Source organism: Varanus komodoensis, unplaced genomic scaffold, assembly GCF_004798865.1.
Source record: "Varanus komodoensis strain SLA01 unplaced genomic scaffold, ASM479886v1 scaffold4, whole genome shotgun sequence".
NCBI lineage: Eukaryota > Metazoa > Chordata > Lepidosauria > Squamata > Varanidae > Varanus > Varanus komodoensis.
In genome coordinates, this window is record NW_025335941.1 from 58468210 (window position 1) to 58489646 (window position 21437).

Sequence of the window (21437 nt, forward strand, 5' to 3'; positions counted from 1 at the left end):
TGTTTAGTTGCTGTGATGCAGCTTTGGGACTGACTTACATATTAGTTTTGACTGCTTGCCTCCCTCATGGGAGAGATTTATTTCCAGGAGTCATGTTAACATGTAATCCTGAAGCCTTTGGATCTCAGCAGCAGCAGCTTCCACAATTTGTAAAGCTCTGGCATACTTGGCTTTCTGGAAAAAAGAAAGCCATGAAAATTTATTATTCTTCTCTGCAGCTGATGAGGTTCCCAGAATGGCTTGGAGAAAATACTGTTTTCTTAAAATACAGTATGCAGTGAAGGCCACCTAAAGCATTGCAACAAATAGCAGCAAGTAAACAAAAAACTAGTGTTGAAGTAAATGAATCCTGAAAAGAGCTGAAAGGTCTGAACAAATTAAAAAAAGCTATGCCAAGTCAAGCCAAAGTCCATCCAGCATTATTTTTTAAAATGCATTGGCTAACCTGCTACCTATAAGATCCCCCCAGCAGGACATGAGTGCAGCAGGACCTTCCCACCCATGTTCCTCAGCAGCTGGTGTACATAGACACACAGCTTCTGATGCGGGAGGTATCACAGAGCCTTCAGGATTAATGTCCACTGATATCCTTGGTCCATTGGTTCAATCCCCTTTAAGAGTCATCCAAAGCAGTGGCTGTCGCAACATCTTGTGGAAAAGAATTTGGTAGTTTAACCTCATGCTGTGTGAAGAAGTCCTTCCTTTGATCTGTTCTGAATCTCCCACCAATCAGTAACAAGGGATGACTTATTTAGATTCTAGTATTATGGCAGAAGGAAAAAAATGTCTCCACATCTACTTTCTGTATACCATGCATAATTTTGTGCACCTTGTACATCTCTCTCCTTCCTCACTCTTTTGCTACACTGAATGATCTTAGCTGTTTAACCTTTTCTTATCAGGGAGTTTCTTCAGCTCCGTGATCCTTTTAGTTGCCCCTTTCTACACTTGCTCCAACTTTACAATAAACTTGTTTGGGTGTGGTGGGCAAACCTGTACATGGTGTTTTAAGGGCAGTTGCAACATGAATTCGTGTGAGGGCAGAATTATCTTGGCAGTCTGAATTTTCAGTTCAGGACTGGTGATCTGGGTTCTAATCTCCGCACAGCCATGGAGCCAACTGGGTGATTCTGGGCCAGTTACAGACTCTCAGCCCAGCTAACCTCACGGGGTTGTTGCTGTGGAGATGAGACTGAGAGCAGGAGGAGAATTATGTCAGCCGCTTTGAGCTCTTTCAGAAGAAAAGGGGGAAATATAAATCAAATAAATAAAAACCAAACCAATAAAATTATGCTCAACAGAGGGTTAGCCCTTTTTTACAGCAGGCACGTTTGCACCGAGCTGTTTGCTACAGCTCCAAGATCTCTTTCTCGGCCAGTTACCACCAGCTCATATCCCAATAGATTATACTTGAAGCAGGGGCTTTTTGTTCCAATGTGCATTACTTTTCCCCAAAAGGCTTCTCTAGTGCAAACAAGAATGACAACTCAATGCTAGGTGTGAGAGAGAGGTGCCACTCTAAAAAAGGCCCTGTCTTCTTTACTGTCTCTGAGGAGGGGGAGAGTGGCTGAAGAGAGCTTCGGACAAAAAACCTCAATCTTGAGCTGACTTGGATGGCAAAGGTGGTCTTTAACACATGGGTCTTAAACAGTTATAGCTTTGATGGTGAAAATCAGCCTTCTGAATGGTGCTTAGCATATGAGAAAATAACTGATGCCACCCAGAAAATGGCAAAGTTGTGGCAGTGGTGGCAGAAGCCAGGGCTTCACAAATGGCTAGTACTGGGGTCTTCAGGGGGAACCTGGAGCAGTTCTCAGAACCAACAACTAAAACAGACACTTGAAAACATCTACAGTCTTGTCCATGGACTCTTTTATGAACCATCCTCTTTCAATCCAAAGCTGTTCCAGTCAGACAAAGTGCAATACACATGATGCACACAACACATGCAACATACACAACTTTGAAAGGAAACATCCTGCATTATCTTCTTGGGTATCCCTCATTATTTAAAACCAGCACTTTAAAAATGAAATAAAACACAGTAGGAGATGACACACAGGGTTTCTTTTCAGACATCTGTCTTTTACATTTTGTCTGATTTATTAGCTAAAAGGTGGATGACCCAGTTTAAAATAATGTACTTCCTATGAGTCAGATGAAGGACTAGCTGGTCTTTTGAGTGTCTGTTTTGTTTTAATATTATTATTTAACAAAGCTGGGTTTGTCATCATCCGTTGTTTGTGCTCCTGATTCTTGGTAAAATCTCTCTCTCTCTCTTTTCTCTGTTAACTGATTTGTATGCACTGATCTGCTGTCTAAGAGTAAACCATGGTCATTTTTTCCCCTAGCCAGTTGCAAGTTTACTCTGTGGCAAGCCGTCTGTGTAATATGTGAAATGATTACGAATAATTCCTTTTTAAAAAGATCTCTTGGCTTGTGTAGATTGTAATAATTTCCTTGAAAATCTGGCAATCTAGCTCTCCATAAACACAGATATTCCATATAGAAATATTTATAGGCCTGGCAGGAGCAATATGGTGAAATGTGCTTCCCTTCACAATCCAGGGTCTCTGAGAGGAAGCCTTTACATTTACAAGCTATAAGTGGCTAGGCCTTGTTGGGAGCTTTGGATGAGGATTCGGAGGACAGGAGGTAGGCTAAAATTTGTACAACCTGTACAGGACTTCATAGTCATGGATACATCCCACTGTGAGGAAATCGCTCTTCCTTCCCCTCCTTCCTACACAAAAGAAGAAAGTGCAGTACTTCCACTAAGAGTAGAGGGGGAAACAACAACCACCATCTTGGTTTCCTCTTACATCTGAATACAGGAAACGGGTTTGTTCCAAACACAAGAGTGTTGAAACAAGCCAGGATGAAACTATGACTTCAGATATAATAGTGTTAGATCCACAGATGTAATGGGGAAGTGTCTAAACTGTGACATTTGGATCCAATCCAATTTGGATCCAATTTGCATCACGACAAAATACAGTTCCTTGGTCATGATATCAAGTACTTACAAACTTCTTGCCACAGAGAGAAACTTTAAATCTTCCCGTCAGGGCATTTGACCAAACCATGGTTTATTATAACATCTGCATTAATTCCAAAGACAATTGATTCTAACAAACCAGGATCAAGCCATATTTCCAGTGTTAGAACAGCAACTTCCATTTTAGGATGTAATGGGGAACCATGGTTTGCTCACAGCCATAGCTGGAAGTTTTATATTTCCTCCTGGTATGGCCAAAGGAGAAAGGAGGGGAGAGGAAACACATGAAACCAAAGTTTGTGCCTGTTTGTCCTCAAGCCAATAAAACAGGATTTCTTGTGAAGTCTGAACTGCATCAAATGTCACAGAACGACCACACTTTTCTGATAGATATCCAATAAGGACCATTGATGCTTTTAAATGAATAATCACAAGAGACCCGGAACTCAGAAGGAAGTGGGGCTTTCCCACTTTCCATAAATGTCATCTAAGTCTTAGAGTTGTTCAGTGTTACAGAATGTAATATTGTTATCCAGGTGATTTGTGACCAGCTAAGCTGAATGTAACTCCAACCACTACAGTTGTAGGCTTCTCAGAATGTCCATGGTTTTGTAGGCCCATGTGAAGGGTTGCTAAGGAAAGTCAAAGGGAGAAGAAGAAAAGGATGACCAGACATGAGAAGGACTGAATGCAAGAAGGAAGTATCAGTCCTTCTCATTTGTTTAGCAGAGCTAAGCGGGGCTGTCATGGATAGTACATTTTGGAGGTCACATATTCATAGCATCACCATAAACTGGAGATGACTTGATGGCCCATAACCACAAGGACTGCTGCATAGCCCCAAGAATGTGGAGGGTCTGTTGAGGCTGCACATTAAATCGCTGGTAATCAGTGTTTTTCTTGATGAGATTCAAGTTGTTTAGGCCTGTTGTGAGGTACAAACATTCATGGATATGGGCTATTTATGCTTTGAGAGAATTGAGGGGGGCAGATATGCAAAGTGTGTGTGAAGGCCACTGCATTAATCAAAGCCTGGAACTAATTTATTTGGGCTCTCCCTGTCAAAGTCCTAGTCGAGAGAGATTGTTTCCCAAGATTTAGTGCAGAATAAGACTTTCAGGAATCCTCAAAGGAACCCTTAAGATCTGTACACAGTGCTGAAATATACTTCCTACACTCTGAAGAGAGGGGGAATGCTTGTTTTTTTATGGGTGATTTATTAAGGTAATGTCACCAGAGCATCCATGGGAATCAGGCAAAGAGGTTCTGCCAACTTTTTCCTTTTCCACTGATTTCAGAAGAAAACAGCCTGAAAGCCAGATGAACCTTGTGTGGGAGACAGCTCTGGAGGTGTGCCAGGAGCGGGAATGTGCACAGGGTCTGTTCTGAAGGGGGGGATCTCTCAGATTCTGTGGGCTCAGCTCCCCAGACTTTGGTCTGTTTGTCGCAGCCCTGAGTCTGAGTTTCTGATGAGTGTGCCTGGCATTTGCAGGGTCCTTGCTAGAAATCAAGCCCCCTGCTCTGTGCAAGCTCTTCCGTGCCACATGCAGCAACCTCTGTTTCTGCTGCTGCACCGGACATGAAAGAACGTGGTTGTGCAACCTCGTTTCCACGAGCATTTGTGGACTTCGTGGACACGAGCATTCGTGGACTTCTTCTTTGCTTACCTGGCTTTCCAAGACTGGGCCGAGCATGGAAGAAGATCCCTGAATGCTAGAGGGATGGATTCCAGTGAGTTTCATCCGAACGCTAATTGGGAGAACCCTATAGACACCCAGTTGCAGCTGGAGGGTGTGGCTCCATTGTCCTACTCTTATCCTTGTAAATCAGTAGCTTGCTAGAAGAAAAGAAAGCATTTGAAAATATACTATTTGATAGCTTTAGGCAAGCTGCTTTTTTAGCCTTAGTCTTTCCCCAAGCTCCACCTGTACATTGTCATTATGAGGATTAGTATACAGAACTAGCTTGGAGGGCTGATGTAAGCTTTCCTGATGTCATGGGTGTAAAATTCTTTGAAATTTTGGAGTGCGGTATATGAACATTATTTATTAGATTTTATCCTGCCCTATTAGCCATAAGACTCCCGTATGCAGCTTCATTCACCTTACAGCAGTCTTACTTGAATCATGTATCAGTGCCAATTGGTTAATCAATGCATTACATTTGCATGCATTTGACTGACAGAAAAGCATGAGTTTAAAAGCAAAAGCACACTCGGTAAGCACGGATGTACTTTCTGGGGAGGTAATAGGTGTATGGTTGTACCTCTGACAACACCAGGTTGGGTGAGGCTGAGCTAGATGAAGAATTGTTGCCATCACTGCTCTGGTCCATCACTCCGGACAAACATTGGGTTCTCTCCAGAGTTAGTCCAACTTAAGTCTCATTTATTCATCGCTTTAATTTTAAGCAATTCTAACATTAGACATAGCCCCTTCACTGCCATTTCTGCTGGAAAGCTGGGTTACAAATAATAAATAATTATGAAATCAATGATTTTCCCATCTGTTGACTTCATGGCCTCTTCCTCTCCTTGTTCACAAGTGCTTCTTAACATGCTTTTCAGTGCCCAACGACTACCAAAGCAACATTTGGCGTTCATATTAAAGTTGTAGGAGATTGGACAGGTAGGTGAAAACAACACTTATTTGTTTCTACTCAGAACTTGGCTTTGAAATCACTTTCACTTGGTGGCATCAGCCTACACCAGAGTGCAGTCTGGCTTGCTGGGCTTCCCAGGAGGCCATGCGCCTCTTCCCCTCTAGTTGGTTCAATGCGTGGTCTCCTGGTATTCCCTTTTCCCTTGCCCCCACACCAACAGTGGGTCATGGCCTCAAGAACCTTCCCAGAAACAGAATTCAGTCCTTGAACTGGAGAAGGTGTTTCATTCCTGATCTAAATTCAGTTTAAAGTCAAATCTTGTCCAAACCACAGTTCCGATCCCCCCTCCCCTGCCATTTTTACTCTTCTATGGCTGTGCTCATTACTTGATTGGGTCATGCTCTCAGCGAACACATTATTTTTAATCCAGAGAGCCTGCACTGGCCATTAATTATGAGCAATGTGTCCATGTGCTGGCTTTTTAAAAACGGTGAATGTGTTGCATGTGTGCATAATTTTCTGCGCAGTAACCTACTTACCTTCGGGCCACACGTGGCGGCTGTGGCAGAAATGCTGAAAATGTGCAGTTGTTAGATAAGGGGAATTTAATAGCAGCCATTTGGTCGGCTTCCAGGTTAGTTAACACCTATGTCACTCTGAGATTTCGGAGCGCTTTCATGTTCTGATATGCTTCTCCTGGACTGTGAGAGCATCCCTACAGCCGACCGAGGTCCTCTGGGATTCCACCGAGAAGAGACTTCTAATTTTATTTTTGGCATGGGCTCAGTATTGAAGAAAGCATTGACTAAAACCAGCTTAAAATTTGGGCAGGGGTTGGAAGAGAAGTATACTGAAAGCACAAATAATTGGAAGTTAAACAACATGACTGGCTGGTTGTGACCGTGTGTGTTTGTTTGTGATCACTGTTTTGTTGGTTTGCTTTGTTTTAATGATTGCTGGATTATATTGACAGTGTCTAATGTATGTAGTGATAGTCTCAACCCATATCTCACTGAAACATTTTAATAAATGCACCCATACAGGCTGAGGGAAAACAAATTTCATGACCCAGAATTTGTTTCTGAGGGTTCTTGGACAGCTCTTTCCTGTGAGCTGTGGAGGTTTGAGTGTTGCACTGGGAACCCGGGAGATCTGGATTTAACTTGCCGCTCAGCCTCAAAGCTCACCGGGTGACTTTAGCCAGTCACAGGCTCTCAAGCCAACCTATCTCATGGGGTTCCTGTTTTGAGGACCACATGGCATCTGCCTTGGATTCTTCACAAGAGGGAAAAAGGTGGGATATAAATGGGATGTAATAATAATAATACGAGCCTCCTCCCTCACTGGGCACGTTCACACGTTCTGCTAATCCATGCTGCCAGTAAGCCATGGCGGCTTAGTCGTCATATGGACAACCCATGGAGAATTCCACAGAAATGTGTATTTATTACATTTATATGCTGTCTTTTCCCTTTCAAGTATTTATTATTTATTATTTGCATTTATATACCACCCTAGTAGCTCAGAGCAGCTCACATCCTTCGCCTTCTCTCAGTTTCATCCTCACAACAACCCTGTGAGGTAGGTTGCCCTGAGAGCCTGGGACTGGCCCAAAGCCACCCAGTGGGCTCCATGGCCAAGGGGGGACTCGAACCCAGATCTCTGGGGTCCCAGCCCTGCACTGTTAACCACTACTCCAGGCTGACTCTCAGCAGATAATTGGACATGCTCGTTATCCTGCTTCTTATGTCGTTCACACTGGGTAGCCCAGGATAGCAGGTTTCTCTGCTCCTGAGCTGAAGCTTAGCCAACATGGCCCACGGCCCAGGAGCCTGTCTTTGTGGGGCTAACATTGATATGCAAGTGCAGCAATGAAACACAGAAACAGAGTGAGTCAGAAGGGGTCTCCCAGGCCATCTAGTCTGACCCCTGGCTCCAGCCAGCTCTGCTCACGACATGCCCACCATGCACCTGGGGAAGTCCAGGAGGGGCCAGCTTGTGCACCCAGACTGCCCGGCTCTGAGTCCCCGAGTCTTTTCTTCATCAGTTGAATCCTCCTTCAGGTAGGTCAGGGCAGCCCGAGGGATGCAACCAAGCAACCTCAGTGTAGCAGCCCAATTTCTATAAAGCTCTCTGCCTCTGGAGTCCAGGCAGGTACCAACAATGTGTTGGTTTCAATGCCTCCTGAAGTCATCTTAATTTCAAGAAGATGTCCTTGACTTGACCAGCCATGGTTTTATTGGTGTGCTATGTTTTACTTACTGATTTATTCTCTTATCTTTTTTACCTCTCTGGTAAAAGATACCCTGGTATCTGCTTAGATGTAGATTGGCATAAAAATCTTGTAAATAAATAAATAAATAAATAATATGATGTGTGTTTTTGTAGAGTAATGATCAAGCTCACTGGGTGCACTGCAAGCATCCTCATAACATGCTTTAGCATCCTGGAATTAGCAGCTGAATGGTATCGGATATATTTTCATGTGCTCTGGTTAGCGTCACGTTTGGGCTAAAGTTTGCTAGGCATTCATGAGGTCTTCCTGTGCATCAGGTGCCCCTGCTTCCCCATGCCTAGCTGGATAGTTTGAGCTGCAATGTGGCTCTGTAGGCTTTGCCACGAAGGCTGCCTTGATTTCCGATTCTGTGTCTTCATTTGTTCTGCTTCCCTTTGCCGCTCCCTTCGGCACTGTGGCATGTTTGCTTTCAGGCTGTCATTCCAGGCAGCCTGATTGGAAGAGAGCAGAGAGCAGAGGGCGCATCTCTGCTTTCCAAGAATAAAGCAGCAAGGAAAACAAACCAGTAACATCAACATCGCAGCAGTGAACCATAGCATCTCCTTCCCCTTTCTCTCCTTCCAAATATATGCCATGCTTTTATTAAATAGTAAGTCAGTTCTGCTAGAAGTGTGGATGGCATTACAAACAGGAGTGCAATTTGGTGCTCTCGAAAGTTCTAGACATTAAAAGTAAGGATGCACAAGCTCATTGCTGCAGGCAATTCATGCCTGTGTCCCCTCTGCAAGCCCTGATTATTAGTACTAGAATTATATTGCCTTTATATCCGGCCTTTTTCTTCTTGTGAGCAGCCCAAGGTGAGTTACATAGCCCTATTTTATCCTCACAATAACCCTGTGAGGTAGGTTGGGCTGAAAGGGAATACTGGCCCAAAATCACTCGGTGAGCTTCATGGATGAATCGAACCTCCCAGGTCCTGAGCCTGACATCCTAATTGTGATACTATGGAGGCTTGTGAATGTGATCATGAGCAAGTGTGCCATTCTTGGAAACCTTCTGAATTTTCCAAGCTTGCATTTGCATTCACAAGTGTTCACCTGGCGAGCATGCACTTCCGCAAGTCTGCATTGCCATGCAGAAGCCACACCTTCATGCTTTAGCCTGTGGGTAGAAATGCAGAGTGCGCATTGGAAAAAAAGGTGCATTGGGAAAAAGGTGCATTTTTCAGGTTAAAAAATGGGCGGGGGGGGGCTGTGGGGAGAGATGTTAATGTTTGGAAGGGAAAACAGAGCAACATGAGCATTGAGCTTGTCTATCACTTGTTCGACTATCACTGGAGCTTGACAATCACTTGTTCTTTCTTGCCTTGCTGTAGAACACAACAGTGTTGATGAAAGAGGTCAGTTTTATACATGCATTCTTTCTTCCATGGGAAAGAGACCCTGATCCCACCCATTTCCTGATTTCTGCCTCATACTGAATTAGCTGCTAGGGTATCCTGCAGAGAAGATAATTATTATTTATTATTAAAAGCATTCCTATCCCATCCTTCACCTTCTCAGGATGGCAACACAAGAATAAACATAGAAACAGAGCAAGTCAGAAGGGGTCTCCCGGGCCATCTAGTCTGACCCCCGGGTCCAGCCGGCTCCGCTCACGACATGCCCACCATGTGTATGTCCAGCCTATCTTTGAACACCCACACCGATGGGGCCTCAACCACCTCCTGTGGAAGCCCATTCCATACCCTCGGGGTCCTAACTGTCAGGAAGTGTTTCATCAATCAAATAACACAAAGCACAGCATCAATCAAATTACAAATAAAACCCAGAAAATAATGAGAAAATAAATAGGTTTTGGCTTGGTGCTGAAATGAATAATGGGCCAGCACCAGGTGTACTTCTCTGGGGAGCAAGTTCCAAAGGTGGGCCAGGCCCTTATCTTGACCACAAAAAGATCTCGCAGGCTCTCCCGGACTCCTCCAATGGCTTGGTACCTGACCTCCTTCCACTGGAGATGGCAGGAACCAAAAGGTACTGTCTTCCAGTTGAGATTCCCCGAAATGCAGAGAGAATGGAAATGTCCGGTGCTCTGGTGCATTGTGGGTGCAGAGCACTCTGGCAGCTGCCACAAGATCGTTTTTGCAGTGGCTTTCAGGGAAGGTTCTGATGTGCAGGATTAGGCCTGGAAGCACATGGCTCCCTCACGTGGTCCTTCGCAGCCTGCAGTCATTTAGTGGTAAAAGAAGGACCCCAGAGCCATGCATCATTCTGACGAGCCCGAGGGATGTGATTAGAGGGGCTGAAGAGCTGGAGCACATAATCCACAGCAACCACAGTTTGACGGCGTTTGATCCAGGCCACTGGGGAGCTGAAGGGGGGAATAAAATACAGTTGTGGCTTCTGAGTGACAATGCCCACTAATTAGCAAACCTCAGTTAATTGCTGGTGAAGGGTTTTTTTTTTTAAATAAATCTAATGAATGGTGGCAAACAAGTCAAAAGCAAGCAAAGAGCCCCTCCATACCTCCCTCAAACTCCCTTCTGCTAGGATTCCACTTCCTTTCAACGTGAAACTTAGCCAGAGTGAGCCCCAAAATATGAAAAACATTGAACAAGTGACATTATTTAAAACAGGGGCATGGAGACTCTTTCAAGCAAGGGTTGGAATCCAGGTACATGAAGCTCATGAGAACTGCACGGCAGGGCAAAGCACAGCAAATGTCAGCCTGAGGATGCAATGCTATGCACATTTAGACAGAAAATACCTTGCAACTCCCAGCATGCCCCTGCCAGCCACGGGGCATGCTGGCAGTTGCAGGCCTGTCCCTTATAACCTTGCATGGAATTGCGCCCGCATGGCCAGTAACTGTTAAGAGAGTCATTTCGTTACTGAAAAGCCAGGAAAGCACTAGCAAGGGAAAAGGGGTGCGAGCAGGGGAAGGGGTGGTTATGTGGGGGAACCCTGGTGGGTTGCACTTGACCCCTGGTCGCTCTGGATTTGGCCCGAGGTTCTGCAGTCCTGCCTTCAAGCAGCTCAGTGTGTGTGAGCAATGCACCCCACGGTCTCCCATTTGGTGTCCCCAAATGTTGGTCATCATGCCAAGTGCATCCCTCCCAGGGCAGCTCTATTTTGCCACAGTCACCCAGGTCTAGTCACATTCAGCCCAGGTCACTGCTTCCTGGACACCTCAACTGGTTGGTAACTGGTTGTAAACTAGGACCAGCCTGAAAGAACAAAGCCTGTCCCAACTTCCGTGCATGTTAGAGGGCTGAGCTGGAAAATCCCCCACAACCTCCAGGCTGCAAGGCTGGGGAGGGGGATTTCAACTGTTTTGGGGAGTTCCTGAGTTAGACCATAGAGCTAAGGCAGCCGAGTCATGTCAATACTGGCTGGCTACGTAGATATTCATAGTTTCTGTGCTATTCTCCTAATGCATCCATTTTTCTATGCAATTTTGCCTAATACACACTTTTTCTGAGCAGTTTTCAAAATACATTTTGAAATGTTTTAAATATTATTTGCCCTAAGATACAGGAGTCCCATTTCTGCAAAGGTCAGCTCACCCAACTGTTCATGCATTGCTGATCTTTCTTGCTTCTATCAGGCCATGGGCAGCAAGTACCATTGGTGGGAACAACCCTTACCCTCCCTGAATCACTGAACACGTAGGTAAATTGCTTGCTTACGCATAGGGTTCGATTCAACGTTGGCTGTCCAGCAGCAGAGCAAACTCTCCTGGTGGAATGGATCTTCCCACCTACAAGCCCCGTGTGTCTCCTCAAATAGTGCTCTGGAGAGTTGGGGGACCCTCCAAAGCAAATTTGGGGAGCAAATGGGGAACTGAGCAAGGAGCAGTTCTGCTGTGTGAACAGAAGGCATCAGACACAATGTTGGACTGATAACAGTGCTAGCCATATTTGGTTCTATTTGTTCTGTAGTTGGGGCATGCGATTTGCCCATCCACACTTCTCTTTCTAAAGAACATTTGCTGCTTCTCTAACTCCTGCTCCAAGGAGTTCTCTTTTCATTTCTTTCTTTCTTTCTTTCTTTCTTTCTTTCTTTCTTTCTTTCTTTCTTTTGCATGGGGGGGTTGTTTTATTTTGTTTCAAAGATAGGTTTCCTAAGTCACAAACAATTCTCATTGCATAATGTTTCAGTCTTGGGATGTTAACAGGAAGCAAAGACTCGATCTTGGGAAAATGTGTTGGGTTTTTCCATGACCATCCTGGCAGACTACCCAAGTTTATGTTAGCAGGAAGTTTAATTAGAATCCAGCTGGGTCTGATTGGTGAACGCTGCCTTGTTTGCTCCAGTGGTGCGATTGGAAAGTAAAATTACAGCAAGGCTTAGGGTGTTCTGAGAATACAAACAGATAAATAGTGGCAATGTCCGGCTTTCCTTATCCCATAAAGCTTTCTTCTGTCTCAAGCAATTCTTTATGTGTTGCTTTTTTCAGTCACTCATTCTCTTTCTACTTAACTATCATCTATCTAGTCAGAATAATGTGAAGACAAAGGATAGGTCTTCCCACTCCTGTTTAATTATTATAGGGCCGTTGTAGTGACCACACGGTAAGGGTAACACAGTTGAATTGCATGCTGCCCTTCTAACCAGAAATTTGTGTGGGGGTTCTTTGCCTTATATGTGGAAAACAACTCAACAGATTAATCTCAAACTTGGCAGGATAGGAAAAGTGAGGTTGAGAATGGTTTGTGCCAAAGGCCAAAAGATGGCATATATATCTAGGAATTTAAATTTGGCTGAGTCCTCACCAACAGTTTGAACAGTATTGTCTGTCACTGTTTTCCCAAAAGACTTAACATGAGGTTTACATTGGAGTAGCATTTATCTCTTTATGCAACAGCTTTTGCAAAACAATTTGTCATTTCAGTAAGTTGTGTATGTTCTGTCTTAGAAGAAGGTTAGGGTGGGGTTTTTTAAAGCTTTGAAAAGAAAAGAAGAAGAAAGTACATTTTTGCCCTATTTTGGCATCTGAAGTTGATGAAGTTGTATCCACAGGACAGGAGGGGGAATAGTGTGAATATCACCAGGACAAGAGGTTTTGGAAGGAATTGAGTCACAAGGTTTCCATAAGCCAAAGTTGAGTTGATGGCACATAATGATATTATGGCTTTATGGTTACCAAGGAGACAGGAGTGTTTTCCCACTATACGAGGACTGGCTCTTCCTTGTATTAGTACCATGCAATGCTATACTTCAGGTGCATGGATTCCATGGGTTTATCCCAGTGAACTAAGAAGTCTGGGAATTTGGTTCACCACTTTGCCACTGCTGCAAAGAAGTGGGAAAGCTGAAACCAACTACAGCATAGCACACTTTCCAAGTGCATTTTGACTATATAAGCAATACAATTCACAGCTGGACCCACGAAATAAAAGGATGTGCTTTGTTTCACACACACACACACACACACACACACACACACTTTTTATTCTTCAGAACCCACTTAGCTTTGCCTTTCTTTTTCTTGGTTTGATTACTTATTTTGTTTCCGTGCTTGGAAATCTCAGTGCCTTTCTTTCCCTTGATAGTGGTGGTTTTCAGAGTGTTGAAGAAGGTCATGGTTTGGCCCATCATACTCTGTTTGTACTTTTCAACTTAAAAAAAAAAGAAATCTTGATTATTTTGCATATATGGCTAAGTAGGATAATCCAGACAAAGCAATTTAGTTTAGTTCCAGAGTATCACTTTGCAATAAACCCAGTGCAAATGTTATATACCGTTTTTCCAGAAGGATTTCAAGAATGTTTAATATTCTCATGGAGGAAAAAAATACCAGAGTCATAGCACTAAGCTGCCATTTACATTTGTGTTCTGCCTTCCTGATTTCCCACACTAATATCCCACTTTGTATAATGCACGCTCAGTGTCATTTTTCTAGTACTTATGCATTTTCATCAGGTGCCTGAAATATATGGTCTGTCTTGATGTCCTGCATCATGGTGTTCTGTCATTCCAGGAATTGTGTGGATGCCTAGTTGTGGGTACGAGTTCACACAGTGATGGACTTTTACCACCCACTAACAGCAATTTCAGGGTACCACCTTGGCGATTAGCCTCCCTGTAAAAAATACCATCTCCATCTGTTTCCGAAGGGATGAATTTACACTGCTTCCATCAGGAAAAAAGAGCAAATCTTTATTTGTGAAGCAATCAAACGAGCTATTCCCTCCACTTTTTATTTCTTTATTTGGCATGGGGTGAAGGTATAACTCAGCTAACCTCTGAACTAATCTTACTCAACTAGGAATGGGGATTTCTCTAGCTGAGAGACAGTGGCTGATCACACCGTAGCTGGGTTTGCACAATCATCAGGAAATGAAGTCGCAATGCCGGAGTACTTTTGCCGTGGACAGCTTGCTGTGTGGACTGAACCCAGTAAGCTGTGCTGCAGGGTGGCTTTGAAACTGCCCCAGAACACATGGCGTCTTGTAGGGTTATGGGATGGCTTTAAAACCACCCACCACCGTTCATCATGCCAGGCTAGGATGGATTGCCAAGCTGCACATAGCAAGGGTAATTCGGCAAATTGTGTGATGCACACCTAGCATGATGATTGTACAAACTTAGCCAGTGAGTCTTACAAATGAGTGGGAATTTCAACACTGGTCTCCTCACTCATGGGCTAATGCTCTAACCAGTGTGCAGCCCCATTTCTGTTTAGGGAATACCTGCTACTAGTGCAGGCATGGTTTAAACCTTGTTATTGCTGTTTAGATTTGTTGCATGTGTGATCAGACCTGGCCTTCTGTGGCAAAAGATTGCAATTTTTTAATGTACAGATTCAAGTATATCAGTTACCCAACCAAAACACCTTGCCTAACACCATATATACATCTATCGTGCAATAAAATATCAAATAGAATAAGTAGTCCATAACATCAAATGTTAACTCTCTTCCCACCAATAATTCAAGAAGTAACAAACCAGTTCTTAACACAATAATTTCTGCCCCAAAATGGCTTTCCCAGTACTCAGTAAAAGGGTTTAATTCCCCCATAAATGTGGGTTTCCTTTGCTTACCATCTTTCAGTCTAACTGCCTTGTGGATGTTCAAGAATTGTGCAATTTGACAGACTTTAGTAAACCTCCTTCTCCTCCCCCTTCTTCCCCACTTCCACCACCAACATGACCCTCATCATCCTCATCGTCGTCATTCTGACAGAGAGATTTCGGGATCTGTTGCTGCTTCATTCCGACTGGGATGCCGACATTCTGCCCATCTTTCAGCAAAGGCATTATCCTAAGTAAGTAAATGTTACCTTCTTCTTGGGAAGAATAACTTTAAAACAAGAGTGGGTTTGCTGGTTGTTGTCTAGATGAGCAGGGTGCAAAAGAGCAGAGGAAGGGAACCTGCATTTGCAGCCTGATGGAGGAGCTTCGCGGATCGGCATCTGGCAGTGTCACACTTCACTTGACACTGTGCATTGAAGCGTGCGGGTGTCCTGTCAGGCTAATCCCTCTTTGTGTCTCATGGGATTCTGTCACTTGTGCCTGATGGATGGGTTCGTGTGGATTTTTAACGAGGCGTCTGAGGGAGACGGGTGGGTGGCGAAGCTACACGCAGCTGCTGCTGAGGCATGCGAGCCAGCCAGACTAGCAGCCCTGTTTGGTGGCAACCGAGCCATAATGGTGGCTCACTCTTAGAAGAAAGACCAGCGGGGGCGGGGGGGGGGCAGAGTGCAGCCATTAGGTTGGTTTGTTCCCTTCCTTGTTGCCTGGATTGGCAAAGCGTCATTATTTGTTTTTCGGCGCCAGGCGAAGACCTTTTTATTTAAACGTCATTTTAATTGTTAACAATATTTGCTTATTTATCTGGCCAGGGCGACTTCTTTTATATTGTTATTTATTTTATATGGTTATTTTGTATTTTATTGTATTTTATTTTGTGCTGTGAGCTGCCCCGAGGCTTTGGCAAGGGGCGGCATAGGAATGTTTTACTAAATACAATAAAAATAAATAAATTATGATGTGACAAGGAGGAGACAGTCCTTTGCAAAAAGTTCCTTTTTTCTTCCTGTAGTGCAAACGTGTGCCTGAGAACGGTCAGTCTGGATATGCTGACAGTGATGGGGGCAAGGTTTTGATCTCAGCACTCAGCACTTGGTTTTGTCCCACAGGAGCACATCTTTCACCTATATGTGAGGAAATAAAGCACTGCACCCTACTGGAGTTGTTGGTGAAATCTGTCTGTTTTCCCTGGTGACTGCTAGCTTTCTGAAAGCAAAATTGCCTCTTCTGCAGATCCCTTCATCTGCAGGACCCCTGGCTGGGAGAGTCTTCTTTGCTAGATTATGAAGGGGGCTGGGATCGTGGCTACATCTGCGTAATCTATGCATGCATATATATTATGATTATTGTTGCTGGTGACATTATATGCCATCAAGTCATCTCTAACTTACGACCCTACAAATGATTTCCTTCCAGAATGCCCTGTCCTTGATAGCCCTGCTTAGCTCTTGTAAATTCAAGGCTGTGGCATCCTTTATGGTGCCTATCCATCTCATACTTGGTCTTTAGATGCAGTTTTTGAAATCACTGTTATAATTTAAATTGAAATACAGTACATCTCACCATTACTTCTGTATAGTCTTCCTGGGAGTACAATTTATGGATTACAACAGTATTGGCCTAGATTCACCTTCCAACTTTTTTCTGGGCACAATTCAAGGTGCCGTTTGTTGTTGTTGTTCTTAAAATTGTTACTGGTAATATATATGCATAGATATATGCTCACATATAAGCACACAGATATTCAAAGTTCCTGCTTCCCGTGATTAATGCAGGTTGAGGTAGGTGAACCAAAAGTTGGGATGAGTGTCGAGACAAAGTTGTTGTCGGTGGTCTGCTCCCTCACAGGACTCCAGTGTTGTGAGGTCTTCAGTCCATTGTGTGATGGAAGGATGTGATTTGCTTCATACCATGAGTCTCTTAGACACCCTAAGGCTTTGTATAGTCCGCTTGTGGCGGCCACAGAAGAGCTTCCAGGATGCGGAAATGTAATTCAGCAATACAGTGACATATTTGCACAAAACTGATGAACTTAGGATAAAGATTGTGTGTCTGACAACTTCTAACCAAAAAGGGGCCTCCACTGGGTGTTTACACATCATGTGTACTAGCAATGATGCTTCTGTGATCCTGCATTGCCAGCAGTTATTATAAGGGGTCCAATATGCACAAAGGGGCAGCTTTTGCTATATAAGGCGTAGTTTCAGGTCAGGGGAGATGAACTGTACAGAGGATGTAGCTATTTTCCACTGGTTTAGTTGTCTGTGGCATTCTATTTTCCATACCAGTCTTCTCTGAGTGGCTGGACAGCAAGCTGGTTGTATGCTAAGAGTCATTTGTGAATATGTATTGTTGGCTTGGTTGTCTCTGAAGAGCTAGCCAAGTCCTCCAATAATGTTGGAGATCCAAGGCAGTCAATATTCCGGGGCCATATAGGGAATGGAACATGTGTTTTATCTGAAGGTGTTGCCAGTGTGTTTGACCTGCAAAGTCCTGAATTGTTTAGGGCTGGCTGATTTGGAAGATCATCTCTATCCATGATCTTTATCACTGTTATTTATGCTCTGTACCCCTGAAGCTAGATTGGAGGGTAGCCAAGACAGAGTCTTTTCTGTGGCAGCCCTTCAATCACAGAACTTGTGGAGAGGTTCAGTTGGCTTCCTCCCTATTAAGCTTCAGGAAGCCAACAAAGAATGTTCTTTTCCATCAGGCTTTTAATGGCGGTTAAGTTTTATGCTGCTCTTCGATTTTATTGCACTGCTGTTATTTTTATTCCTGTGCTTATTGCTTCTTCTGGAGTTCACATTTTCACTTTTAGTTCTTCATGGTAGTTTACTGTATACCACAATGGATATTTGCTAAGTGGAAAAGCAATTCATAGAAGCATTAAATGAATATAGAAAAGTCTTGTGAGGTGGCAAAGCCCAAATTCTGTTGATTCCTATAACATCTCGTCTCTTAAGACTTTGACTAGAGATCATATGCCATTTCCTTAGAACCATCAACAGCTAAAAACCTTAGAACACCCTTGGGCTCTTGTGCCTGTTGAACCCAGTACTGCATACTCTTACTGGGAGCAGCTTTCTGTAGTTTCAGGAAGAGACGGATGCTTGTCTTCACTTTCTCTCCCCTCCCCGGCCATGGCGGATGCCAAAGGTAAAGCCTGTGTCTCTCTACCTGCAAACCATGGTCCTTACCCCAAGGTATGACTTCTCCTTCAAGGATTTTCTTGATTAGTCATTGTTCTCCAGGTTGAATTTGATTGTTTCTGTTATGACTTCTCAGGAGATTCAGTGTGTTAACCAACAAGCCCATTTTGAATTAATGGAAGTACTAGTTCCTCTTTACTCAGCACTAGTCAGACCTCACCTGGAGTCCTGTGTCCAGTTCTGGGCCTCACTGTTTAAGAAAGATGCAGACAAGCTGGAATGGGTTCAGAGGAGAGCAACAAGGATGATCCAAGGATGAAAAACAAAGCCCTGAGAGGAGAGCTTGAAAGAACTGGGCATGTTTAGCCTGGGGAAGAGGAGACTGAGGGGAGATAGTCTAGCACTCTGCAAGGACTTAAAAGGTTGTCACAAAGAGCAAGGACAGGATCTGTCCTGGATTATCCCAGAGTGCAGGGCATGGAATAATGATATCATGTTACAGGAAGCCAGATTTTGACTGTACGTCAAGAAGCAGTTCCTGACTGTTTGAGCAAAATGACAATAGAACCAGTGATCTAGGGAGCTTGTGGGCTCTCCCACACCAGAGGCATCCAAGGTGCAACTGGACAGCCATCTGAGAGGGCAGGTTTAACTTGGGAGTCCTGCGCTGAGCAGGGGGTTGGGCCCAGTGGTCCCCTGGGCTCTTTCAAATCTACTATTCTATGATTCTATGATGAGGGACAGCATGAACAAGAGCAAAGCATGAATGTTAATGCAGACTCAGAGTTATGCACAGTCAGTAATCAGTTCATATAAGTGTAGAATTTTGGTATGAAATCTTATGATGGGAAATACAGGCTTGAAGGAATATCTGCATGGTGAACTCTTGAGAATTAGGACTGGGCATAGGAAGATGCTGAATGGTCTGTTGGCTGAGGATCCCTCCTTGCCCTTCTTAGCCCGTTCCCCCTCCCCATGATAAAGAAAAGCCAAAAGCAAACATATCCTTTTGTTTGCATAGCCCACATGGTCAAATAATCCAACTTTTCCTGGTGCAAAATGTGGATTATGTTATATATTATAACCTATGTTAGATATATGATATTTTGTTATAAATAATAATATATGATGTTATAGATTTGACCCTCCCCCCCCAGTTTTATATACAGTTTTGACATGCATTTACCAAAATACTTATGGGAGTAATCCTAGGAACACTTGTGGGTAAGTCCCTGAAGTCCAAGCTAGTTCACTTAGGACACTTTTGCGTTTTCATCCTCATCACTTCATCATTGTTGTTACTGCTGTTGTTATTATTTCTTCATGCTACCACCCTGACCCTTGGAGAAAGTTACAGAGCATGGCCAGGGGGCTTGTGGAGTCCTCGAGGAGTTGAATCATGCCTAAATTCCACTGGACCTCGGGCCTCTGATTCTCTGTGCTAATCAGAGAACAAGGCAGGGAATGCCGGTGGGGCTTTGGCACGGGAAGCAAGGGTCAGGATGGTGGCCACTGCGATCCGCCGTAGTGCCGCAATGTGGAAGGCGAAGGAGAAGAGCACCGTATTGCATTTCCCCAGGTGTGGTCACCACGGCTATACGGAAACAGGCCAACTGTGATGGTGTCCAACCTCCAGGAGCAGTACGGTGCTTTGTCAAGTTCATTGCTTCCACCTTCCAACAAATTTTATTCTCCCTCTTCGACTGCTCAGGCATGGATTTTAAAATCTTGGCCTTAATTAGCAACATGGTCCTACACATGTCTACTCAAAAGTAAGTCCTAAGTAAGGCCTGCCTTAGTCCCAGGTACGTGAGCATGGAATTGCAGCTTAAGTAGCATCATTAACCGTGGAATGGTTCTCCCCACCCCACTTAAGTTGCCTGGGAAAGTAGGAAGGCATTTTCGCCCAAGATTTGAGAGAACCAGTGAAGTGGAAAGATGCAGGGATGTTGCTCCAGATGGCACAAGCTGAAGGAAAGAAGGTTCTTCTGTACTAAGCTGGGTCAAATTGTGTGGAGGATCAGGGTAGGGGGAAGCCAGCAAGTGTTGTCCATAGGAAACCTGGGAATGGGCAGAGGAAAGGGATATTTCATTAAAGCCACTGGGCAACTTCCAGTCGAAGCTTTGGGAGCCAATAGGGTGTCTGGTGTCTGGAACTGGTTCCAGAAGCAGTGGCAAAAATAGCAAGACTCTCAGCTCTGCAAAGGAAACTTGGCAGCCTTTGAACTTGTTCGTTAAGCAAAAGGGAGGAGAACTGTAGGAACGAGGCACCCCAAGAGTTGAAGCAAGTTTTATTTAAGGAAATCCTGGATGATGATCTTGGCTTGTGTCATAGAACCCTGAACATAAAAGCTAATGTTCGGAGTACAGTGTCCAAATGTGGACACAAATAGGACCCAGCAGAGATGTGTTTGGATCCCTCCAGCCCTGCTTTGATTCAGACTCCAATTTGGAACTTCGGGCTGCTTCTGCTGGGTCTAATTGTGAGTCACCATTTGGAGACAAAATTCTGCCAGTGTATATCATGTAAAAACAACTTGGTGGCCAAGCCTTGTTCTAAAGCAGCTTCTATTCTGTTGGCTTTGGAAGATGCTCGCTTGCTATTGGAACCAACAGAACGAGCCCGAACTGTCCCAGTTCTTCTGGACCATTAGACTTCACCTCCTTCTGATGCAAATCCCTATCACTCTGTTATGAGTTCGGATTCATCTGGAGTATTGAGTCTAGTTTATATTATTTTTATTCTATTTTATATGAATATTTTGAAAAAAGGGTAATAAAATAAAATTCAATAGATTAGGGAAGAATGAAAGGCACCAAAGATTAGAAGGGATTATTTGGTTATCAATTAAATCTTTGCATGGATGTGCTAAGTTGTATCTTCAGAAAGATTCACAAAGAAATAACCCTAACCAAAATTAAAACAAAGCATACCAAGCAGAGCAAACATAGAAGTTAAGGAAATAATTCTAATGGTGCATTCCTACATGTCCCTACTCAGAGATAACTTCTACTGAGTGCAGCAAGGCATTTGGGCAGGACTTGGCATTTGAAGCCAGCAGCTTTCTGCAACATTTCCAATATGGGGATTGGAAATGGAGCATTACATTTCTCTTTTGGGAGGGGGACGTGATTGGAGAGTTCTAAAAAATGTGCAACACTGGGATGTTTGTATTTGTGGTGCCAGTTAGGCAAATCCATTGGATTTTCTCCTTCCCAAATATTTCCTTGCACAACCCTCATGTAGGATTTCAATCTGAAATAAGGTGTAGCCTTTAATATAAAGGAACAAAATACATGAATACATTACCAGAATGTGCTGCAATGAACCATAAGCAGGAAGTATCAATAATGAACCCAAAATGCAATTATATAATATATATATAAGATATTATTTTACCCATGCATATTATATTGGT

The 21437-nt window shown here is 43.8% G+C and overlaps 1 protein-coding gene across 2 annotated transcripts in view; it reads left to right on the top strand.

The window, feature by feature from the left end:
• NOX4 (NADPH oxidase 4) overlaps window positions 1–21437 on the top strand; it is a 102852-nt gene that overhangs the window by 46858 nt on the left and 34557 nt on the right. For both annotated transcript variants that reach the window (XM_044442173.1, XM_044442174.1), the window contains exons 11-12: window positions 5565–5625; window positions 15024–15105. In XM_044442173.1, coding sequence (XP_044298108.1) covers window positions 5565–5625; window positions 15024–15105 — 143 coding nt within the window. The remainder of the gene's footprint in view (window positions 1–5564; window positions 5626–15023; window positions 15106–21437) is intronic.